Genomic DNA, 26,963 nt, shown 5'->3' on the forward strand with positions numbered 1-26,963 from the left:
CCACTCCTCTAGATGTTCAATAGCAACCAGTGTAGATGCAGCATAAACTGATACAATCTAATTGCATTCTGTACATTTTTTATTTGTATTCTTATTTTTTATTTTATTCTATTTTTATTTTATTGTATAATATGTGTATTTATTATCTGTTTCTGTGTAGTTGAGCTGCTGCAACACTTGAATTTCCCCCATGGGGATCAATAAAGGAATATAATAATAATTCATTTGCTCTCTACATACAATACAAAATATTGTCCATACAATGAACAATATTGACCCCAAAAAAGAGTCACTCATGTCGTTGTAGGATGACTGAAGCCACTGACACTCAGCTGAAGGCCTAAACACACTGAGTCCAGCTGTCAGTGAGACTGCTCTCCATGAGCTGCTTTCGTCATCAGCCCGGCGCAACCAACCCTGCTACCTTTGTCCCGCCCACATGTTTCTGTAACACAAGCGATATGTTCCTTTCGAGTAATCCCTAATAGTCTATATGATTACACAATTGCACAAACGCTAACACGGCCTTACACTGTGATTGCTGACATGTCTTTGCATTCTAAAGTGCTATATTAGGCGTAAAGCGAGGGGGTTGTGTAGCCTGTCAATCACAGCTCCGTCATCAGGCTAGGTTGAGACTGCAGAGCTTTTCCACGTCAGTGTGTTTACCAAGAGCAGGCTGACAGCTGAGCAAGGTGTTCACTTATCCACGTATGGGCAGTCTATAGAACAGTGAACACATAAGAGGGTTTGGAGATATTAAGTTATCACGCAGTGGGATGTCCGATCTGTTCAGTGGGTCCTGTCATCGTAGTGAGCTGAACTTTGGTCTTCTTCATTCACTGTTGGCCGGCTAGCCTGCTAGCTTGCCTAACTAGGCTAGCATTAGCAACAGCAGGACTCCATCTTCTGAACACCAGCCACACACAGGTAATACAGTTGTTTCTGGAGAATCAGAAGAGCCTACTTGTATATTTGCCTACAGGCGGTTGTTGTTTTCAGTCAAGGAGGTAAATGACTGTTGTCTGAGAGGCAAACACGGAAGACCCTCTGCTCACAGCTAACACGCTAGCTAAGCGTTTAGCTGAGAGGCTTCTGGCAGGTAATGTATGCAACCCTAGAGCAACGTATTAACTATTCACTCCGCTGATAGATATGAATATAATAACGTCAGTAGTCGTGTATCTTCGTAGTCTGTTGTGTTTGTCCCACAGCACTCAGCAGTCTGTCAAGCTCGTAGTTTGGTGGAGAGCTAGCCTGTTAGCTAGCCTGTTAGCTTAGCCTGTTAGCTAGCCTGTTAGCTTAGCCTGTTAGCTTAGCCTGTGAGCAGACGCCACTGACTTGACCAGCTAGGTTAGTTAATCTAATCAACCAGCTAGGCAGCGAGCATCATTCTAGCTCACCTGACACTTAACTTACTTAACTGTACCAATGTAGTTTGTTTTCTGACTGTATTTCGTTGCACTTATAGAACATGTACAGAGAGTTGAAATGTAACTATGTAGCTCTGGTATCTCTAAACAGTAAAAGGCACAATGTTGTCCTATTCAGCTGGTTGTAAGCATTGACATCTAAAGGAGGGAAGGACCTCTTGAGTTCACTCAACCATGTGTTCGTTATATAGCCTGTACTGCAAACTGTTCCATAAACCCTTCAAATCTGTGATGTGACGTGACTATGCCTAGAAGCAGGAGGCCGGTTGGCCCCTGACCTGTCATTCACATGTAGTATAAACTTATGATCTGGAGGGGAGACATAAACAGTTGAGATTATTTTATGTACAGTTTGAATGAGTAGAAGGTGTTTATCGGAAAACATTTTGAGAATGAGCATACAACACAATGGTGTTCCCATTCCACAGGAACCCTGCAGAACCTGCTCATTTGTTCCTACTACAGAGTAGCTATAGTGAGACAGCACGCAGTGACTGTATGTTAATACTAATTAAATGATGATTTTTTTTTCTCAACGGGAGGTGTTTTTTGTTATATTGTCAAAAAATACATTTAAACAATTAAAGGTAAACTGTTTTTTTTCAGGCAGTTTTTTCTAATGCAAAGCCATTTAGGCTTGTCAAACATTTTACCTTACCTCACTTTCACTAGGTCTACTGTGACTGCTGTGTCGATGTTTACTGTATTATTTTAGAAAATATAATATCAGACTAAGACTCAATACCACTGATTCACACTGGAAGTGGTGGTTTGAAAAACTGAATCGCTAGATAAGATTCATATATATCATAGTCTTATCAGCTATAAGCCTATCACTACGTCTCCACGTCCAGACCTCCATCTGTCAAACCTCCATCCTCTTAGTATTTTGAATAGGCTGCTTACCATGAATTTAAAAGAAAGTGGCCTCTGCCACCTAGTCTCTACATTCCTAAATCCTCCTGTAAAGTAAGAGTATTATCTGGCATGGCTTTTCCGACACAAGGAAAAAGGTTAATCCAACCATTTTGAGGTGTACTGCTTGTCAAATATGAACAGAATGTCATTTTGATTCTGTTTGGTTATCCTTATTGGTTTTGGGCATTTTCAAGGTACACATGGACATTTGCTGTTTGTTGTTCGATTCTATATTCAATTGAGGTTGATAGTTCTTAGTTTGACTTTAAGCTTGACTTAATTTTGTGTACTTCTTGCAGATTTTCATAGAATATTAAATCTAAATGATTGCTTATCCATAGCTTAAAATGTTTTCCAATGTAGACACATGACTTGATGTGCCTAGACAAATATGTTTGGCATGAGAAACATTATCATAGAGTTTTACTTGATACATTGGTCTGAAGTACATTATTTATGGTAGCCAGCCAGTCTCTCTTGTAAATTCTGTATTTTCGTATAACCTAGTTAAGTTCCCCATATGTTTTACATACCAGATGTGGGTGTATGGTTGACTCAAACGTTTTTGTGTTTCATTATTGATTTTGTTTATTTATTGGTTGGATAACTGATCAACGCACCCACTCATGCACTCTCAAAGATTTAGATTATCTACCCCAGAGTGATGTTTGCTAGAATTTTGATTTCTATAATGGATAATGCAAGTTCTAAATAAAATGAATTTTCTGGAAATAGTCTAGGGCTAAACGTGTTTTAGAAATATTTAAGAATAAAAACTGACTGACTGACATTGGAAAACAAAAGAAGGTGTTTCTTATGTTTGTCACATGTAAAGATAAGATCATGTTCTTTGAGACAAGTAGTAGTAATGATTTGGTGTTTATTTACCTCACACCTAACATCACTGGAATGTAAATGCTTCTGAAGCATCAATCCACTCAATCCAAACGGACTCTGAGCTCAGTTACACTGTCCTCCGAACCAGCTGTCCTATCAGAATCACATCTTCTGAGAAGCTGACTTTTTTTTTTTTTTTTTTTTTTTTTACCAGGGGGAAATTCAATGCAGAAAAATATTTTTTAAGTAGTAGAAATGGTATTCTTCCTATTTGGTGAATCATCCCTTTTCCCCCCGTGTGCCCACTGTAGCTCTTATTATGCCCATAGCTAAACTGGGGGCCTTGATTCGTCATTATAGATGTATTACCAACGTATAGACTGAGAGCCATTTTAATGCTTCAGTTATAACAAACGGAATGAGTGATGAGTGATGGAAATTAAAAGACAATAATAAAACAATGCATTTTCTGTACTTGAGTGGTTATGTTGTGATTTGACTCAAATATAATCTGTTAGACATGATAACTATGAATCATGACATCTTGACTGTACAGTTATATAGAGGGACTATAAGTTATGTAGGTTTCTGCCAAAACCAACGATCTCCTCCTCTGTTTTCTCTCAGAAAAGCAGCATGGTGGACAAGAATATCTACATCGTCCAGGGTGAAATTAGCACGGTTGTTGGAGCTATCAAGAGAAACTCCAGATGGAATACCCACACTCCACTGGTAAGTTAAACCCAACTATTATATTTGTTCTTTTTAACTGAGTTAAGGTTAGATTTACTAAAGATATGAAAACTGACTGGCGGGTATGGTAAAACTTAACTTAACGCATGTGTACAGATTGTAAAGCCCTCTGAGGCAAATTTGTGATTCTGGGCTATACAAAATAAACTGAAGATTCACATAGTCACTTATCTTAATTTGGCATCTTCATTTCCAAGAACGTCAAACTGATATTTTATAACTCAGTTCATGAATACTCTGATGTTTTGATGGAAGTTATATTTTTAAAGGAATTGTCAGGGAGAATCACAGGGAGGACATTGCTATTAAGTCAATAATTCCTAATCTTTGTAGGTAATTTATGTCATCTAATTCCATATTTTAATCAGTGCTGGTGTAGGAGGGACAGTATATATCAAGTCTAACGACTCAAGGAACACATTTTTGCTGCTTCCTTTTCCCTAATTTTGTTATGGTGTTATTGTATAACATGTGTTTTGACCTCTTATTCGTAGTAATGTACAAATTAAGTCAAATCAGAATACAGAAACACCTCATTAAAAGGTAATTTTCCATTGATCATTACTGATGCATGTCAAGAACTTGACCTGTTGCAAATTTATGATTTTCTTTAAAGGCTTTTCAAGTCTTGCAGCAGCTTCCTTTGAATCCTCTTATGCAACATGGACGCATTATTTATACTGCTGATAACTCATTATCAGGAATATTTACCTGCCTGGTGATGCTGTACATTATACAAAACGAAAGACTTTCAGAAAATGAATGAACTATGTGTGTTTAATGTGCAATATGTGCATCTTATAAAACATAAGATAAAATAAACCAAAATTAGTCATAAGATAACCGATAGAAATTAGATTTAAGAAGTAATTTAAAAGAAGGCATCTAGTCCATACCACTGTGTCAAAAGCTGCACTCATGTCTAGTAAATGACAATGGAGTATCTCTGGTATCTGCATTCAATAAAATGTTATTTGTGACTCGGTGTAGCTTCTGTGCTATGATTTTTTTCCCCCAAAAAGTGACTGAAAGTTATCAAAAAACATTGTTTCCCTGGGCTTCCAGAGGAAATTAACAGGAAATGAAAGTTTGGAAACTGGTCAGTAGCTACTGTAGATGGAAGGGTTAATGACTGGTTGACTGGTTTTTTGAGAGGAGGCAGTCATGACATAGTCAGGGACACAGCCAGTAGAAAGGGTAGTGTTTACTGTATTGAGCAGAAAGGGGGAAACCACATCCCAAACTTCTTATAAAAAAATAAGGGGGCATGACATCAACTGGACTAGAGGATGGTTGCAAATGAAGTACAATGCCCACAAGTTTGTCAACAGAAATTGGGATAAAATAGATGAAATTGGGGCAGGAAATGTCGATGATGGAAACAGGAGTGGAAATCACGGACGTGATAGGATCAGTTTTGTAAAGAAGGATAATCACTGTCTTGCATTTTCTGTCTGTAATTTTGGCTATCATGAGTGTAAATGGACTGTACTTGTACAGTGACTTTCTAGTCTTCCGACCACTCAAAGCGCTTTAACACTACATGTCATTATTCACCCATTCACACCCATTCATACACTGATGGCACCTGCCCATCAGAACTATCTATCATTCATACCACACACACACACACTGAAGGCACAACCTACAGGAGCAGTCTCGGTTTAAATGACTTTCCCAAGGACACATCGACATGGACTAGCAGAGCTGGGGATCGAACCAATGATCCTCTGATTGAAGTACTACCCGCTCAATAACTGAGCCACAGTTGCCTGGCTCCGCAACATTGTTAAATGGCAAGGCACAAATTAGGCCTGATATCATATGCTGTACGCCTGGCATGTGGAAGTTGAGCTGAGTTTGTAAAGCACAGGGTTTGTACATGGTCTTGCAAGTTTGGAAAATGCTTAACTTTAACCGATATGTTTTCAAGGTTGGATTTACTCCTTAAGAATGCTTGTTTTTCAACATAATCTGTCACCTCATTGACACAAACACTCATTTAAATCTTAAATGTATTTATATTTGAAATGAAATAATTCTGTCGTCATATTTGTTTGTTTGCTGAGACGGAGTGCGGAGCTAGATTGACAGGGGCCTTGAAATTAAAAGGGGATGTTTTTCCCTCAACTTCTTGCCTTTGATGTTGTGCGTGCATGCACCAAGACCCGGGGAAGAGTGCCCGGGCTTTGAAGACAGTTTTTGTAATGGCCAAAGCTGTGATTACAAGTTCTGGGGCCGTCACGTGATGCCATTGGGCCCAAAAAGACATTTTGCCATAGACTTACGTTTGGAAAGAGACGTTTGTAACTCCATGGAAGATTTAATTTTGACTGTCAAGTATAAACACTGGAATAGCCCTTATTTAAAAGTTGTAAAATACACCAAAAGCTGAATCCAGTGTTATAATGAAATCTCAATCATTTGAGCAAGCCGAAAACTTCCTATAAAACAGCTGTGTTTTTGTGCTGCAATGGAGCCAACATCAACAAGAATCTAATAATGGTCTGATGCATATGAAACCAACCGATAAAACCATCTTTCCTACCACATACTGTATATCGCCTGCATCCGCTGTAAGAATGGGGCCAAAACACACACGTTTCAACACTAAGTTAACCATTTTAATTAATCAAATCATTATCTATCTGTGATAGATAATGAGATGATATCAAATCCCCTTATAACACACGATCACTTACATTTATATTAACTCACAAAAAGCAATTCAAATATGATTTGACACTTTTATTTCTGGGTCCTGTAGGAAGGAGATGTTCTTGGATAGACATTGGTGACACAGCTGTGATTTCATTTTTCAATATGATGATATCTATTGATGATTACTTTGCATCAGTGATATTGGATCATTGATTATAAATCCAGATCAATGTATCGTTACATCCCTATTACTTGCTTACCCAGTCCCCTCTATCCCATATAGTTAGTGAAAAGCTTAGCGGGTCATGTGACGGGACACTGGGTTTTCCCATGAAAGGTTCATGTCAGAGCTGTTTTCTTTTAAAATAAACACACGCTATAGAGGGCTGTCTTAACACCAGTCTTTCCCCCTGCTGCTGTTAAAGAACAACCCATCATGTCGTTTATTTGGTTTCATATAGTGTATTTGCCAGGTTTGCCCATACTCCCATCATGTTCTTATCATGTTTTTTTTTTTTCTCTGCCCAGGACGAAGAACAGGACCCATTACTAAACAGCTTTGGCCACCTCAAGGAAATACTCAACAACATTAAAGGTACGTTGGGTTGATGGAGGTTGGGTGTAAGGTGATGGGATCAGTACCAGTTTGAACGGGGCAGACAAGGCAGTTTGACTGAGAGCTTTCACACCAGCCTGGACAATCTGAACCCAACAGCTGTAGTCTGTACTGCACAAAGTAGGTCAGGCGTGTAACTTTTAACCAAAGATTGAACATTGGAAACTAACTGTTACTTAGTTGTTTTTCATCTCCCAATTTTCCTTGTTTTTACACATATCTTGAGTAAACCTCAGTGAGTTAGGACTGTGATTTTGGGCATAATGCATAAAGTGTTACAGGCCGATATTTATGATTTTAAGATCATTTAGAGCCAATTAATCTGCAGTATCAGGACTTGAACCATATGCACACAAATATTTTCAGCGAAAGTGGCCCTTTGATCAGATATGGTCTATATTTATGCTAGGCTTGCACTTACGGCTTAGCCAAATTAAATGGCCATGCTTGCTAGCTTAACAGAGAAGGCGTGCTTTCGGCAGAGCAGCAGTTATCTTAGATCTAATGCATTAATGATGCAATATCATGCAAGTTGCTGTCCAGAGGTACATCCTCTGTCGAAATGCCCGACATATTCTTTCACTCTTTCCTTGATGGGGACTTCCTCTTGACAAAACAACACTTAATAAATGAATCAAGAAAATAATCAGCAGATTAATTGAGTTTGTGACAACGAGAGTTCTCAGCATCTACTGGAGTAAAACGTAGCTTCACTTGGATCTTTTGGTTCTCTCTGCCATGATGTGTGTCTCACGCTGTACTGAGCCGGAGTAGCTGTGTGTGTGTCAGAGTAAAGCACAAAGATAAAGCGACAAAGAGAGGACGTTTGACACGAGGACATTTTGCTCCTTAACTTAACTTAACAGATAGCAGAACTGTTAACTCCATACCGCATCAATACTCCGGGTTTTAATAATTTAGAGCCGTTTCCTGTTTGGAACCAGATTTCTTTTGTGCATCTATATTCAGGAGTAGTCCAGCATTCAGCCCTAAGAGCATAAGTAGGATGAACAGAAATGAGGGTGAAGAAATGGGGTGTAATGCATGTGTGTAAATGCAGTGGTGGTGTCTGACAACACCCGTTCTGCTGAGAGACCCAAGCTGGCCCTGAGGACAATCCTGCATGTTGTCATGCCTTTGCAATGAGAGTCCTGGCAGCTCCCACAGCCCTACAGCTCCAGTTGTAGAAGTCGTGAGCAATGGGAAAGATGCAACACATGGAGCTGCACAATCTGAGCCCCCACCGCTGCTGCCTTCCTCCAGGGAATGCCTCTGCCGCTGTGAGATGGACAGGCACTGCTGGCTGAGGAGAAATCCAGCAGACTGGTTAACCCTCCTCTTTCCTTTTCCTCTCCTATAACCCCTTCAGCCCTCGTATCAGTAAAAGCCCACATTTCTCTGTTACCCTTACATAAACTGATTCCATTACAGTTACTGTATTTGTCCAGAATAGAAGTTGAATATCAATTAGAATTTTTTTCCCAGCATTTTTGGGGCATTTGCATGAAGTAATGAGTCCATGTCAGAATGTTTGAAAGCCTTGTTGCATCCTTAAGCCCAAATCCCCCATGCAGCCAGTCTCTGAGATGTTACATCCATGCCCTGATGGAAGACAAAATGGAGATCAAATAACCACAGTAGAGCTCAATTCTGTGCTTGACAGACTGATCAATTTGTTTTGTTTTTGCAGCAGCATAACAACCTAGTAGATCTCTCGCACAGAAACACAGCCATATTTTGGTAGAAGTCTTGCGGGTGGGCTGTGTTTTGCCACTGCTTCGAGGCTTCTCAGCGGCCCAGCTGTCTGCCTAATGAAAGCCCAGTAATTCCATTCACTCTGGTGTACCTCGCTGTCTCTAACAACTAAAGCCAACCTGCAAAAGAAATATGAATGAGTCCCCACAAGGTTTCTCAGTCCATCTGTCTCTCTCTGCCCTTATTTTTTCTTTCCATATTTCTCTGTTGCTCTCTGTCTAGCTGAGGGTCTCACTGCGCTGGCGGTCCTGTTGTGTTGTAACTATTGTGATTGACAGGAACATGTGCCACAGAGCTGGAGAGTAGTGCAGCTGGAAGAATATCATCTGCAATTTTAGTTGGGTAAATATAGCAGGGAGTCTTGTCAAGCAGAAAGATAAATTGTTCTGGGAAAGGAAGTCTTGTCTCTCTTTTGTGGAAGCAGAAAAAAAAAAAAAAAAAAAAAAGTTTCCATCTGAAATGTAAGGTCCTCCGCTCTCGACTCCGGAACAATGAGAGCACAGTTGGAGAAGCTTTGCCAACGACGGGCCATGTGTTGTGATGCTTCAGCTCCACCTTGTCCAGTCAGTCAGGGTAATCAGTCCCAGGAAGCTGGGGCCTTTCTTCTGATTTAAATGGGACGGTTTGGATTGAGCCTGATATCTAATGCCCCGTCCCTAACCTCATTTGGACCCAAAGAATTGAGTGCTTTCCACAGCTTCATGGCCAGGATCTGTCTTTAAAGCGTAACTGCTAAACTAAATGTATTTTTAAGCTGTTAAATAAACAATATGACTGTACTTTGATGAAACACATCAATGCTGGTGTTAAAATTGATATTTCTGGTTAAATGTGGCTCAAAATGCCATCTTTTGTTTTAAATCAGTCCTAATCTTCAAGGCCAATTCTGAGATAGAGTTGACCGTTTGGGACTTATCTACCTCAAGAAATAAGAATATTAACGGCCTCTCCTATTCTCCTCACTGTGTCTATTATTTCTACTTTTTCAGTAACCACAGCGTTGCATTACAATCACAGCACAAGCCTGTTCTCTCCTTTCTGCGGACTGGAAATGTACCATTAGCACATTACAACATGTGGTGAATCAGTGTCTGTCTCCGAAGATAATTTTTTTTTACTGACATATATATTACAATGTTTGATTGCCACAATTTTTGCCGTCAAATTTAGACATAAAAAAATATAGACACGAACGAAATGTTTTTTACACCACTTTATCGAGCTAGGTACCCAACCTTTTGTGCATACCATTAAACCCCTAGAAAACCTATTTGATCGAAAATTACATATACACCTTGTTCCTTAAGTCCATATGTTATGTCTATATATGGTTCACAGTTATATATAAGTTTGATTTTTATTATGATTTTGATCATTTTTACGACATTTTGAACCTTAATCTAACAAGCCTTTGTGGTGTGACATAGCTTCATCAGTGCTACTTGCCGAATAGTTCTGTAAACAGAGCAGTAACGGTTTGGATGACATGAGTAGCCGTGTAGGTTGTGTTATGTCTAATCCAGGCACTACACTGGAATTTAAAACAAGCAACTGATAGTGACACATGGTCTCTACGAATTTTGTTTCTGCATAGCATCTTCTCCCATTATCAACTACCGAATAAAATAATGCAGAAATACAAAAGTATTATTGTATTTGATGTTCTAACAACTGAAGCATTGTTTTGAGCCACAGATTGAGTCTTTGAATCTAACCTGACATTGACAGGGGGTCTCTCCCGTATAGAATTGTCATCCCACAGACAAATCTGTCTCAATCTCTTGTTGAATAATTCTGTGGCTTTATTTCATTGCTGGGCTATACCTCAGAGAGTAATAGAGCCTGGAGTGCAGCCTTTCAGTATGACATACATTTTATTTCCTCTCCTGCTCACCTATTATTTTTTTCCAGTTGCACCTTTTTATCCAGAAGTCACTGAGCCTCAGCTTTTTTCAAATCTTCAATTCTTTCCTTCGACCCTCCTCTCCCATCAACCCCCTCTGCTGCAGCGAAGGTCAGATTTTTGACAAGTCTGCACAAGAAACAGTCTTCTCCTAAATCCTCTCATTTTTATTCATACAAATACAGGTTTAGAGCCCCTTCCAGCCCCCCAGATACAAAGCCAGAGTGGCCTTTTGACTGACAGCTTTCTTCTTTTCATCCAAACACTAACGAAATTCACAAGCACAGCTCTAATTGACTCGAATCACCAGCACAGCACCAGAGGTGGATATCAGGGGGGCACGGCAGTGGATTTGCAGAATGAACATTGTGGAGGATGATTTGATTACTCTCCCGCTGACCTTTACAATAATTATCCTGCTTTCCCCAAATCAAAGCAGAAAGCAGAGCTAATTTGGCATGGAATAGAAGAATTATGACAAAAATAATATATTTTTAACCACGTAGTTTGAGGCCCCCACATGTAACGCCCATTGTAGGCACTCATCATTGATTTGATCTGTTGCAGTAAAGTGAGGGTGCTCAGTGGCACCGGTATAGTGATACTTGTGTTTTGAAAATGTTTCCTTTTTGTTTTCACACAGCCTAATCCATCCATTACTGACAACCTCACTAATTCATCACATTTTACCGTCATGTCAGTCATCAAGAGAGAATGCACACATGCCGTCTATGTCGGTGTTATTTCAAGGTCAAGCGCAAGTGTGTGTCGTCTTGGTCCCCAGCTGTGGTCAGGCAGGCGCTGGCGGGCCTCGGGGGTTTGCAGCCCCAGAACTTGGGATCTGGTTGGCCTTTTACCCCTCTCACCCCTCCCTCCCTCCTCCCTGCCACCTGATCTTCACACATATATCACTCCAAATTGAACCGGCAGAAGGCAGCTGGCAAATGCCGAGGAAGAGGAACCATAATTCATGTCGCTCAGCCACTTATGCAAATATGTTTACTCATGAAGGCATCCTGAGCAAGGAGAATCTGCCTCACGGCAATTCTTCACATGTCTGCTGCGTGGCCCCGGTGTCCCTTAGCTCTAAGCTTAAGATCACGGGTTAAAATCTCAGTCCCTCTGTCTGAGTTATTTTTAAGACATGGTCAAAAGACAATAAACAGAGTGGGCCGAGTTGTCACTTACATTAATGTCTTGTCTAGGCTTGACGTTGGCTTAGACAAAACGAATGCTATAATGTTTGTGACTACACAGAGCAAGATCATTCATTCTCTTTATTTTTTCATTTATTTCATTAAAGACAGCAAATAATGAAACATGCTGTTCATATTCATGTTGATGGCTTCCAATGGCAAAAGTGCAAATTGTCTCAAAGCCAAAGATATTCAGTGTATTAACTTAGAAGACAAAGTAAAGCAGCAATTCTTCACATTCACATTTGAAAACCTTAAACTGTTGGTATTTTGCCTGGAAGAATTACTTAATTAAATCTTAAAACTCAAGTTTTAAGATTTCATTTCCAAGAGGTCATTCATATTGGACCTTGATTTTGTCATAATGGCTAAAGATGTGCTTGCTTGCCTTGAATTTTTAATAGGCTCTTTCTCATATCAGAATAATTGACAGTTTGTTATGCTTCATCACATTGTCTGACGATTGTCCTTTCATTGACCCTTTAATGCTGACGATAGACCTGAGTGTGTCCCAGGTTAGTCTACTGTAAAAAGCCTGCTACACAGTGAGAATACTGCAGTATAGCTAAACAAAAACATAAAAACTGTCTCAACATTAACAGACTTGACTGCAACAAACACCAGTTGTGAAAGGCAGACATTTTGCACATGCTTATTTGGAGAAAATTATAAAAATGTATTTGTTGCACTTTACAAGACACATCAAATGTGGATGTCAGTATGCCTTAAAATGATGTACCCATTATGGGAATACGGGTACCACCAGGTACGTCTGTTTGTTTAACTGTTGCCCTAGTGGTTTTACCCTTTTAAATAACAAAATTGTATCAATCTTGGACTGTATGATTTTTCCACTGTCATCACATAGGCCTCGACTAATGATTAATTTGTCTATTAATTCATCTAACGATTCTTTTTTTCTTCATTGTTTTGTCTATTAAATGAAAGAAAGTTGTTAGAAAAAAGTCATCATTGCCATCCCCATCTTGAGTTCTAAGAGCTCAAGGTGACAAACATCTGACCCAACAGTCCAAAACCAAAGATCTCCAGGTTACAATTAAAAACAAGAAAAAGCAGCCGCTCCTCACATTTGAGAGGGAACTAGCAGCAAATTTTGATAACTTATCCAATCCATCACTTGGTCAATATAAATGTTGGTTATTCATTTTCTGTCGACTGACTTATTGATTTTTACTAAAAGTTAAGTACTGTTATTAAATTAAAAACAAGCCTTTTTAAATCACTTCTATCTGCACTGAGATGTGGATTATTGGAGATTTAGACCTCCGTTCCTAATTCATTTGACTGTTTTACAGTGTCACCTGTTACTCTTTAACGCATCAAACTAAATGCCACGAAATGGCATCGCAGAGAATATAAATACTATGGCTGCATTGGTGTGCAGTTATGATTGATGGTTGATGGGAGGCGCCGTGGATTATACAGGTGTTACACAGTGGCAAGCCTTTGTCTTACCGGCTGTAAAAGCCCCCATCAAAAGAGCTATGATTAATAGGAGTTGCTCCCTCTCCCCAGACAGGCTGCCACCTAGTACTGGTTAGTAGCTGTAAATCTGGCCAGTTAACAGTGCCCTAACCGGGGACTGACAGACAGGGCTTAGGCCCAGTGTGAAGAGGGGATGCAACTGTTGTACTGTTTCAGAGGCTCTCAACAATGTGCTGAGTGGATGGAGCGTCCCAGCAGAGGGCTATTAATCATGCCGGCTTGGGGGTGTCTGTTGGGTGGGAGGGGTTATCGGACTCAGGCATGGACAAGAGCTGAGGGTTAGATAGAAGAGAGGGTCCACGGTGCCGTGGAGGATCTGGATGTGCTGACAGGAACAGTGGGCAAGATGTGAGCAAAACAAACTAGCCCTCATGAGCACAGAGAGGGAGGAGGAGGAGGAGGTGGAGGGCAGGCTGGGCCAGAGCTCGGACACAACAAATGTGCTTCGCACTCACACATGCAAAGACCAGTTTCAACACAAATATAGATTTATTTTATTTTATTTGATTTTGAACTTTTGATTTATCCTTCAATCATCAGTGCTTCTTGTCACGTCACTGGTCAATCTATCACTTTAGCCTGATTGCATCAACACAGTTCACTGCTCAAGTTGTGATTATGCATAACTCATTCAGTGGCTTCAATACCCCAAAGGAGTCACAGGTTGGTGTCAGTTTGGGGCGGTAAAAAGGATCCGGTCCTTTTCATTTATTTTGCAAGTGTCAAAGGCAGACACAGTCCTTCTGCTGGATGGTGAAGTAGCATTAAAGTAACATTTAGCCCACTGGCAACTTTAAGAGACTATTTTCATTATAAGAATAAGGGACACTTGTGTATTACTATGTACAAACACTGAACAAAGACATTCCCAAAAAGCAACAGGTCACAACAGGCTATAAAACTGGATAGCATCTCTAATGCTATGAAACTAAAAATAATAAATACGGTTTGCTTTTTCCTTATCAACATGATCGGCACATCTGGGTGATGCATGAGCACGTTTGATGTGTTTCTATTCACATTCTACAAGAATGGTGGAGCAGTGCTGAGACAGTCCTCGTCCTATACACAACTCTCTCTCTCTTGCTGTTGTAGCTGATTGGAATTATCAGGTGGGTCTACCGGATCCAATTCAATTCAGTTTATTTTGTATAGCCCAAAATCAGAAATTATAAATTAGCCTCAGAGGGCTTTACAATCTGTACACATGCGACATCCTCTGTCCTGGAACCCTCACATCGGAACAGGAAAAACTCCCCTAAAAAAAAACCTTTAACAGGGAGAAAAAAGGAAGAAACCTCTGGGAGAGTGACAGAGGAGGGATCCTTCTCCCAGGATGGACAGAATGCAATAGATGTCATGTGTACAGAATGAACAGCATAACAGAGATACAACACATTCAATGTATATGACATAAATTATTCATATAATAAGAGTAGTAAGCAGAGTAACGAAGGAGAAAATTAAGACTACTTATAAAAGCAGCAATAACTATAGTAGAATTAAAATAATGATATAGGGAATAGTATTAGTAATGTAACTAATAATAATAATCGAGGTAGCAGTGGGTGTCAGCCGGGTCACAGCAGGAGGCACGGCCAGGGACCACAACGATTGGTGAGGATTTAATGTTTTCCTCTGCGCCACATGGATTCTGATTTAATGTTCTGTTAAGCATATTCTTATGAGGTGGTAATTGGGGTTCAGCACAAGACAGATAGCCCAACCCGAACCCACCTCACTGTAGCTTACTGCGGAGCTAGAGAGCTTTGAGTTAACTGTTGCTTTAATTACTCACACTGAGCTCTGAGCATTTATAAAACAGGGGGTATTGAGGAAGGGTCTGAGATGCATCAACACTACTAGCGCCCGCTCATCACCGGAGGTCTAATCTAAAAACGGACTTGAGCTCTGCACGTGGTGACATGTTGATTGGCCAAACAGCATTTTCAAGATCGACTATATAAGCTTGTATTGACAATTTCTGAGAATGCCAAGTGTCGGTTTTCAACGTGTAAATGATCCCTTACTGAAGGCAGAGTTAGTGAGCATCTGTATTATATTGTCATGACTGAGGTTTTCTGCTTTATATGCCCTGTTTGAGTAGTATAGGCGATTTGCAGTTGGTAAAATAATCTGAAGTAATCCTTTTCACATTATTTTACATCGAAGCCTATGTAGTGATTCTTTTAATTTTGAACCTTCTTTATTTGTTGCAAGATTCAGGTCGTCATCACTGTTTCAAGAGCTTTCAGTACCATGACAATTCAGCAATATCCATCTGCGCATGAGGAGTTTGAGTTAAGATAATTTTTTTCTATATTGTTCTGCTTAAAGTGACACATTGTTTTTATTGATTTAAAAGACCTTGCCATTGGCACACTTCTTTATCATGCTCATTGCTTGAGTTTGTGTGCAGTCCAAGTTTCTTTTTTTGTGCACATATGGTGAAAATAAATTGCCTTACATTCAAGGACTAGACGATTATGTCTGTCCGTTGCGTCCGTCAGTCAATCTTGCACATCGTCCCCGCAGCAGGAGCAAGTCAACATTGGTGTCATGCTTCACCCGAATAAAACTGGACAGGTCTGAGGCACAAGCAACATTTTCAACCCCTATCCTGCTGTAAACCATTAGGCTAAAATGTCTTATCTTTACTAACAATTTTGGAAACATTTTATTGAAATAACAGTATCAGGATACATGCTAAAACTAGTAACAAGGTTCATTCTGCTGAATAAATCTTGCTAACATGAATCTTGCTAGCGTGATAGCCACTTTGTCTGGTAGCTTAGCTTATCAGTTTATTGCTGGAACACAACACAACATAAATAAGGCTAAGCATGCTAATGTCACAGAACTGTAGTTTGACTTGTCAGGGAGCTGTATAATGTGGACAGTGCATAAGTCATGGCTAGATAACGGCGCCGCCACCATTCTGAGGACTGGTATGTTGCCATGCTGGTGGCTGGAAAATGTATTTGTGAGAACAGACTAAAATAGGTCTTTAAATCCTTTGCACTTTTGACAGAGCCCCGTAATTCCATATTGACAGTTATACAGGGTAAAGTGGGTTTCACACCGTCCTGTTGATCATTATCATAAACATACAATGTTCTGCAGGGTGAATCACAATGGAGAGTCAATGCTAAAGTATCGAGGACGGCGTTTATAATCTCCTGAGTAGAACAGCAAAGCTGGTCAAATCAAAGCACACAGTCCACTAGCTGTGGAAGCAGTGCTGGTATAGAGGTGTGTGTGGGGGTGTGTGTGTGTGTGTGTGTGTGTGTGTGTGTGTGTGTGTGTGTGTGTGTGTGTGTGTGTGTGTGTGTGTGTGTGTGTGTGTGTGTGTGTGTGTGTGTGTGTGTGTGTGTGTGGGGCTGTGCGTGTGTGGGGCTGTGCGTGTGTGGGGGGTTTGTTGTGGTAGAAAATAAGGGCCCATATTAGTATTTCAGAGAGGCACCGTCTTGCTGTCTTGCTTGTGTGGCGCTCACATCCTTAAGCCTTTGGTGTCTCAGTGTGAATCCCACACTGCCTTGATGGACTGGGTTAATAAACCTCTCAGCAACCATCCCTCCCACACACACAGGCAGACAGACCGAGCACACACACATGTGGAGTCTCTCGACACACACAGCTGCTTGTTATTTCATGCCCCATAAGGGTGCTGTGACCACGGACATTGTAATACACATATCCAATTAGCTAAGCATTGCATGGCACACTGGTCTCATGCTGGGATTCTCACAGTTACATACATGCTCTCTTGTGCTGGACTTTATTTTCTTGTTAGTCTCTAACTCTCACCCTGAACATTAAGTTGTATCATTTATTTGAGCAGATTTTAGTTGTTTCTTCCAGACTTTTTTCTAGTCTAGTGTTTTTTCTTCTTGAAGTATGCAGATTTTTAAATATTTAGCGGGGAGGAGAAATCTGATTGTCTAAATAGCCACAGCATTGTGTGCATTCTACCTGGTTGCCTTAATGATTTATAAATGAACATAAAAAGCACGTTTGCCACAAATTCAAGTATTTATAGCCTAATTGTTTTATACTTAAATTGTAGCAACACTCAAAGCTTACCAGCATGCACCTGCCCATATTCAAATGATATCTGAAGATAGAATGAGCTGCTAAAGCTGTTGCTAAGGGGATGCTGCTGAACTTTCATCAGAAAAAAACCAATGAGGCTATTTATTAAACCAAACATATTAAAATAAGCAGATTCTGATATGTTCAACATCAAAGCCTATCATGAAGGGATATGTGGCTTTTCTAAATATCCGCCGCACCCAGCCGACCTGCTTTGAGAGCAGATCTGCACCGCCCAACCAGCAAAATACGCTGTCTCCCTGCAACAGTAGGGGTAAGATGTAGGCTAAATAGTTGTTAAAATAATGTTGTTCTTTATTGTTGAATAGCAGCAAAGCAATTACCCCTTCATTAAAGACATGCACTCTCTCTCTCTCTCTCTCTATCTCTCTCTCTCACACACACACACAATATTTTCTTCTTATTGAAGTAACACCAGCAATTGTCCGACCAATGAGAATTGAGGAACAAGAGCATATCGACCCACCAATCGACCAACCAGAGGGTGTCAGCCTTATCAATTTTGTCTTTCAACTTATCATTCCGTTTTCCATTCATTGACTGATATAATATTAAAAGCGAGTCATACACAGCCATAGTTTTTGTCATCAAAGGTTTTTGTTTAGTTTTTATTATGGAAAAAGGTTAGCAAACATTTTTTGGCATAGTTTCTGTTGCTGATTTAAACACTGACGGCATACAGGCTTATTGAAAATGGCAGGGGCTGATTGGAGTGAAGTCACTTGACAAACTCTGCACAACATCCATTCGGTTGTCATCCCCCTCCTGTTGGAGTTAGGAACGGGACACTGGCACAAGGCACTCGCCTCTTGAGTGGACACCCAGAAATAAAAAAAGCTGTCCTATTTCTGGGCTGCAGCTGGGGCTTTGAAATGAGTGTGTGTGCCCTAAAGGTGACATGGGTCAAAAATGTCTTGTTGAGGGATGGTGGGAGGGTGACTGGCGGTCGGTAAGAGGAGGACAGTCCTGCTGCTGGGCATGTTTGAGGGGTGATTAAACAACTGGCCATATTTCATAGCACAAATATTGAATGAAAAAGAGGTGACACATTCAGCAGGAGTGCATTAAACCTGTTGACGCACCCCTTCTTAAATAGAGCGGGATCAGTGCCCCTCCACGGGGGAGGGAGCCGAGCAGGCCGGTGTGGCCCAGTGCAGCTGACGACGAGACATGCTAACAACCCGAGAGACAAAAAGAAGGTGTTGATTGCTCCGCAAGCAAAATAGACCTGCCAATATGTACGACCATGTTCACTCCCTGTTCTCTGGCCCACTGTGCTTTTCACAGCTTTGGACTGCACAGAGAGGTGGTTCAGACAAGGATTTATTTATCTAGTTTGGAAAATCTGAGCTCAAAGAACTTGTATTTGAATATTAAATCATTTTTGTTTGTGTGTGTGTGTGTTCAGAGAGATTAGGAATTTTTAATTTACAGATCAGTTTTGTTCGTTTTACATGAAGGTAATTAATTATGGCACTCATGGCTTAGACTTATGGCAAGATTTAATGTACAAATAAATTCAGTTTTTTTATCAGCCCAAGTGTCAGTTATTGGCACATTCCTAATAATTGCACAGCTGCAAAATGTCTGTTGAATACGAGCTCCAGCTGGAGGCTGTGTTCGTATGGTAAGAGTGAAACACAACGTCTTGCCTAAACAGCGGTGAGCTTTGAGGTACGACCAACTTTGGACCCACTACCTCTCTCTCCCGTTACTCTTTGGTATAAAACTACATATATTCAGCAGGGAAACTATGATGCTTTGGCTCAATTTTCACAATTTCCATTTGCGAAACCCAGTACACAAAATCCTATACTCCTAATGTTTGGTATATCTCATATAGCAGACAACATGAAACCATCTCTATCCAATGAGGTAATGAATGCATCATGCATCAAGTCCATCAGAGCTACACAACATTGTATCGTTATTGCATTTCAAAATGGAATGATTATTATTTCAAAGATTTACATTTGACTGAAAATCTCACAGTTGAATTGTCCCAGCGGTGGGAAAAAGAATTATGAAACAAAGGATCGTTAAATTTCTGGCTATCAAAGGGTGCTGAATGTCTGATTTACACAGTTGCTTGGTTCTCTCCCAATAAATCATGATCTAGCCTATTTTGGATTAAATATTAACCTATTAACTGTTTATAGAAATTAGAAAATAACTCTTTTGCTTTCAATCAATCTCATCATTGTTGGTGAATAAATCACCATGTAGACTAAATGTAGATCTAAATTTCCAGGACCATGGGAGGAGCGTCTTGGCGATAGCCTCAGAAAGGCTGAATAGCAACAACATAAGACTACTGTTTCAATATCGAATACATTTATCAATCAGTGCACTGGCATAAGAATTTAGCACTAGCAGAGGGCTTAATATATCATGGATTTATGAACCTTCCTGTAAAGTCAGATGGGGAGGCACGTAGAAACGGCTATTTGCAGCGCTTATAACAGCCTTTTCTGTTTCTGTCTCTCTTTCTCTCTTCCGTTGACTGTCCCTTTGCATCCTTGTCATTTCCCCTCTGTCTGTGCGTTGCTTATAATACCGAAAGTCCTTTTTACCAGTACAAAAAGCAAGCAGGCCAAGAAATCGTGTCCGTCATTCAGCAACACATCTACCTACACAAACGCAACACAAAACAAACAGCTTGGTTCATTATTCTGAAACCACGGCTAAGCTAATTTTGATGTTTTTACAGTGTATCTAAGCTTCAAACTATGACTCTCAAGGTACCCCTCTAGCGCCAGGTTTGGACGTGGCAAAGCTGACATGTAAGGTTCCACACGTTACATGCCTAGTGTCTTTTCAAAATAAACCTCTGTCTTCACAGGAAGTTAGCTTAAGCCAACAAAAACACTGTTAACTTGACTGGCGAACAACTTACGTGACCCCTGAGTGACGACTGAAGAGACAAAATGTCAAGGTTTTGTAGTTTCACACTGGACATGAATAGCAGTCTCCTGGACGAAAGTCCTGTGTTTCTTTGACCCATCCGCAACCCCTCCCGTCCACCATGCATGGACTATATTGCTCTTTATACTATGTCAGGTTCTCTGAGCGCCTAAAAAGACACCGGGGGGTTTACATTGAGTTAGTTGATAGTATAGTGTGTCAGTATCAGACGTCTAGGGGCTCTGTGATAACCAGCTCTGTGGAAAGAAAATGGCAAAATATCCCTTTAAAAGTAAGAGTTTGGTAACTCAGTGATTAACACTGATAGGCTATGGTACGGCAGCGCATGTAAATGCTGCCACTAGGAGCTCCCATTAGTTTCTCTTAATTTTAGTCTGAATTTGTTGTCTTTTCTTTTTCATTACTCGAGCACTTATGACATATGACAGAACACATTCATCATCATCAGAGAAGGAATTGTGGGCCGACCACCCAGCCAGACCTGCCCGACCAAACGCCAATGAAAGCGGAGTCTAGAGGATATCCAAGATTAAAGCTAAACTAACCGAGCTAAGACCTATGGCCATTTCACCACTCAGTCGGCTTATTTCCATTCCCAGGAATATTCAGCCAACAACGAGGGGACGGTTTCTGTTGTGCGCACATCTTTACCTGGCTCCATCGTAGCATTCAAACTCAAGCTGCTGTATGGCCACATTACCCAGAGAACAGGAATGCTCTACGTTTCATTTTAATGTTATTATTAGATTATAATTTTCATTGAAAGACACTACGCTAGAGCTACAGAGTGTTGATATGAACAAATGCATCCCCACAGGTAGTAATAATGTAGTGAATATCAGCTGGAGATATTTATCCCCAGATTTGTCCATTGTGCTTCATAATCCCTGTGTGAGAGGGGCAACACTCTGGGATTTGCCTCCTCCAAATCTGACCAGCGTCTGAATGCACAAGGCAGCTAGCAGCCATCCCAGCTATGCAGATATGCCTATGTTGGTTTTTTTAACTGTAAAAATTCCTGCTAAACTGGCAGGAGCTGGGCCGGTTATGAGTGGTGAAATGTTACTAAATTTACCACTGTGTAGTGCGGCTGTGGGGGTTGTCTTCTGGCCGGGTTGGTTGACAGAGGTGGGGATGGTGTTGTTGGGGGGGGAGGGGGGTCAGACACAGAGGTCAAGGGAGAATGACCTTCTGAACTAGTGGGCATCAATGTTGAAGTCAAGTATAGGTCAAACTAATCCAGGGCTCAAAGCACAGATTCCTCCAAATTTAACAAGACAGATGTATTGGTCTGAACATTATACTTATTATTGTACTCAACAGGGCACACAACAACTGTAACGTCTCTACTTTTTCATACAGAGGCTGGAGCATTTTTGGAAAAGGATCTGTCAGTAGTTTTTTTTTTTTTTTTTTTTTTTTTTTTTTTTTTTTTTTTACAAAATAAAAGAATGAATTGGGATTTAATGTTGCACAGATGAAGTAGTGAGAACAGTTTGCTCATTGATGATCAAGTATTCGGACTGGACACATTTGGATGGTTCCCACACTGAAACCCATGCGGAATATCTAAAATATTTTATAATATTTTATACAAACATCCATGACCCCCTGATAGTTTACTGATTCAGCTTTTTGAGACTTTTTGATTTGTAATGGACCTAATGGATTAAATTGTTATTTAACAAAGAGTGATTTTAAAAGAAAAAAAAAATATGAGTTATTTGATATTCGATATATGCAGGTACTTTGTCCAATCCAATTATATTCACCTAAATGTTGATTGATTATCTATCTGCCACATGAAAATAACAGCTGTAGACTAAATTGGGCTCAGGTTACTTTTCACAAGCTATCTTATCCAAATACTTAAGGTGCTAGTTATAAAATATTAAGTTTATAAGCATGAATGAATATATATATATATATATATATATATATATATATATATATATATATATATATAATATATATATATATATATATATATATATATATATATATATATATATATAATAAGAATGGAAGTTAATCTTGGAAGTTCTGACTCTTGAAATTGACTTGATCCGCTAAAGGGAAGATGTTTCAGTCTGTTGTAGTTATGTGAACCACAAACTGGTATTTTCCCAGTATTTCATATTTTCTCATCAGACCCGCCTACTAGTGTGCGTCCAAAGTAAAAAAATAACAAAGAAAAACATTTCAAAGAGGACACTGCTTAACTTAGCGGAAGACTGCGGCTGCACTTTGAGACACCATGGTCACTGCCTGGGTCTGTGATGGCGGGGAAACGACAGAACTGTAACATGCTCCTGCAAGCAAAGCAAAACAGAGAGGGACCTGTGGCACAGATAAGAGATGAACCAATGAAGACCCAGATTAATGATGTCGACATAGTGTTTCAGAAGGCTGACACTGTGGTCCACACTGGCAAAGGCTGAGTATTCAAATGTAGTAGAGACCTGCGTACTAGTCATTGGTGACTACATTCCCTCACAGCCCAACACTGAACTGTACTGTGGTGAGCTCTTCACCTTTCATCTTGGTACTCTAACTTAGTGACATTACAACCAGTTTCAGCTGTAGTTTCTGTTTACTGCCAACTTCCATGTCAGCGAGTTGTCATGCTAACACACGGAACTGACATGGTCAACATGGTTAATATTCCATACCAACCACAACCATTTTTACTTCTACTTAATCAGGACTGCTAAGGATCAAAACCACATTTTAGACCTCAGCTTTTCCTCGTCTTGCGGTTGGCTTTTCTTTATAAAGAGTTTTACAGTATCACAGGGTGCTAACATGACCTTTTATTTGTAAAAGTTGTTAGGCTATGAGGGATTGTGACTGTTGTGCCAGTGGACCCCCGATATAGGCTACAGCTGTATAGATGCTCAATAGGTGGAGTCGGTTGTCTCTAAATACATTTATATGGCCATTGTTGGACAGATTGTAAGGGAATCTCATCAGATGTGATAGTTTTGTTATATTATCTCAGTGATTTAGTAGAAATGTTGTCTCTTGCCAGTATTCAGCAGATTAAGGCAAAGTGTGATTATAGTATGTATATCGAGTATACTGTATATCCTATATCCATCTAATGCGTTTTAGCCATACAGACGGTATTTGTCACTTACGCCCACAGACACACCACCCATGCCATTTTCTTTAAAGGTGACAAAAGGGATAACCAATTGTTTTTCTGTTTATCAGAGGTGACATGACCAGTGGCGCAAGGGGGCGAGGAGGCCCTGTGTTGCCATAGCTAAATATACATCCCTGACAGCTCCATAATAGGTTCCAGGAAGTTCAGTCGAAAATAAAAACAAAGCAACATTTCTAGCTGATTGGCTTTGAAAGGCCGTTTTTCCTTGCTGAATGGGAAAAATGTGGACTTCAGCATTCCATGGCCGTGATGCCAGTCGGATTGGATAGGCGCAGCCTTGCGTGTGCAGAACGAGCTCGTGCGAGGGAGACACATTGCACTGCAGAAACCAACTTTATGGAAAAGAATTTGTCTACATGTTTGAAAGAGCTAACGGCACACACAAATAACAGAAATAGGTTGAGCTTTGCACATTGGCCAGCTTTGTGTTACACATTATTTTGAGTCTTTATCTCAATCGAGTGTAATTCGCAGACATTTATGATGTTGACACTTTTTGTAGTGTAGGACATTGGAGAGTGTGAGGCCCACCATTTTGTGGTTTGGCGCTCATCCTGGTAAAGTCTGTAGTGTTAGCCAAAATAACTGGAAACCAAATACTGTTTTCACTTAAAAGTTAAAAATGTTTTATTCAACACCAACGATTTTGCATCTCCAGATGAAAGGCTGATGCATGAAGTAGCGATGTCCCTAAGTTTCTCTTTTCACTCAAAGTGATTTTGCAGGAAGAGGTTAAATGAGAACACATTAAAGCCTGCTGTACACTCTTCATTTTTTGCTCTTCAACATTCTTTTGCAGAAAGCAAAACACAGGACAATGTGTTTACAAACACCTCGACTCTGTCACTTTCAGTGCAAAATCTAGTCATGAATTCATAAAGATAATGCACTCCCTGGATCCCATCCCATTTGCTCAGCTGTCTAACATTACCCCACAGTATCTGTGAGGAGCCACTTACTGCAGCATGGTTTAGAATTACTGCACTCCTGGCAAACAGCCTCAGTATTAGACTCCAACACCCCTTTAGTAAATGATGTTTGTATTCCATTTTTTTCCCTTTTTGCCTCTCAAGTTTGGTTAAATTATGTGCTGAGAGATGTTTTATGACAAACAGCAAGCCCTAGGGAAGTGCACTTTAAACATCAGTGAAAGTGAGCTGCCATGTGAACAGCAGTGAAGTAGCTCATTTTTTTCCTCTCTTCAAGCACTCAGCCTCCTCCTTGAGTTGACACACTGAGAAGAACAAGGAAACTCGGATCTCGCAGAAGAGAAGGCTTCACTGTTCCAAAGCTTGTCTGAAAGAATTTGTATGTGGATGTGCATATGAAAAAAAGCAAACAAAACAAAATGCATGGTCAATTTCTTACTGACACCTCCTTTATGTATAGGTATAGGGGTGTTGCAACAGTGGGACTGCTGGGTGGGGGGGGGCGGTCAGCCGGACAGACAGACAGACAGACAGACCTCTGGCACTGTTGCCCATGAGTTTCCCTAAAGCTGCTGCTAGTATGGCAGACATGCAGGCACACAGGGGAGTCATTTATGACATTTGTCGCCTTGGTCTGCTAAGCCAGCCCGGGACGTCTCCAACCCCTCCTGAGCGCTGCAATTCAGTGCCCCAGTGGGGATAAACCTGATAGGCTTTAATGTCACCCCGCCATGGAGCCTGTGTGGCATCAGTCGTCAGAAATGTCCCCTCTAAGCCTCTGTTGTTTCGAAAGTCACCATGTGTTGCCATGGAGAGGGCGACCTGCCGCATGTGGAGAGCTTACATGACACTAAGGCTTGCGCATGCGTGTATTCTCTGGAAAGAGCTGTTATGAAATGCAAGGCACATTAAAAGAAAATCCAGTGCATTGACACGAGCGTGACTGAGCCCAACCTTAAGCACAAATAACTAGGCTACAATCAAACTTCTTCTCCAAACTGTTTTTACCATTTAATTGACCCAAATGTTGCAAATATACAAATCCCAAACACTACTAAGTACCAAATGCCCCAAATTACACAATCTCAAATCTTAGATGGAAGTCACAGCACAAACGGGGAAAAAGAGGGACTAGACCCACATTTTGTCATTACCCGGCTCCTATGCCACGATATATACTGGAATGGACTCATTGAATGATGTTAAATTGAAAATATTTATTGTAATGAAAAACAATAACAATTCATGGAAAAAAAAATCTGCTTAAAGTGCTATGTATAAATTGAATACAAATGTTTCTTACATTAGTGACATAAATTGTGGGACAAAACATAATCATCTTTTCTCTACTGTTCCTTTTTTCTAATGTTTTTTTTTTTTTTTTTTTTTTTTTTTCAAATTATCATTAAAAATATTGCTCTTATTTGTATATACGTTTTTGGCGTTCCTACATTTACTTGGTGCACTGTAAATCATATCAGCCTTTGTTCTCACTGCACAGTGGCGTTAGCAGAATGAGGATAGCTGCTGGGGCTCAGGAGTGGTCACCGGATGGACCTTGAGGCTTTCAGCTGTGTATGCTCAGTCTCACATTCTGTTTATTTGGGTGTTGATCCCGGCTATACAGAGCACAGGCTGAGGTGCTCTATGTAAGGGAGGCTCTTTATTAATGTGTGTGCTCCGGACTAGCTAAACAGCAGGTAGTCCTGGAGATGGATCACCAGCCAGGCCTTTTCTTTGGCATTGATCAGCATGCAAAACCAACATTGTAATGTACATTAGCCTTGTTTGGGAACTGGCTGACTAGCTGCTGGCCAGGGGAGCACATGCTGCTCCGATGTCCCGTTAAAAGCAGCCTCCCCCTCTGCCCAAGGTAAACTGAAACAGCCCAGATTAATATTAATCCCTCTTAATGCTGCGGCTCATAATATAGTCATTAGGTGACTTTAGACTAAGCCATACTACCTAACTGCTGCCATTTATTAGACGCACACAGAGGATTTGCTGTCAATGCTGTGTGGGTATAAAGCGAGCATCATGTCTAAATACAGTAGTATCAGCCTGTTAGTACTGATGAGATGAGCTGTGGTTCCATTCATATGAGGGCTTGCACACTGAGGCGGGGATGACCGGGCTCTCCACTGAATCTTGCTTACCTGCATGTTGTTGAAATTCCTCAGCATGTTCTACAAGCACATCCCTTATTTGTCAGTAACATAGTGTGTTAAAGGAATAACATATATCAAATC

General features: G+C 40.4%; 1 protein-coding gene across 1 annotated transcript in view; it reads left to right on the forward strand.

Annotated features, from left to right (window-relative positions):
• Window positions 1-704: 704 nt before the first annotated feature.
• Window positions 705-26,963, forward strand: part of gbf1 (golgi brefeldin A resistant guanine nucleotide exchange factor 1) — an 84,944-nt gene continuing 58,685 nt past the window's right edge. The window contains 3 exon segments of the mRNA XM_054599626.1: window positions 705-930; window positions 3,816-3,920; window positions 7,131-7,197. Coding sequence (XP_054455601.1) covers window positions 3,825-3,920; window positions 7,131-7,197 — 163 coding nt within the window. The 5' untranslated portion in view covers window positions 705-930; window positions 3,816-3,824.

The sequence above is a fragment of the Anoplopoma fimbria genome, chromosome 6 (assembly GCF_027596085.1).
Source record: "Anoplopoma fimbria isolate UVic2021 breed Golden Eagle Sablefish chromosome 6, Afim_UVic_2022, whole genome shotgun sequence".
NCBI classification, from domain to species: Eukaryota; Metazoa; Chordata; class Actinopteri; order Perciformes; family Anoplopomatidae; genus Anoplopoma; species Anoplopoma fimbria.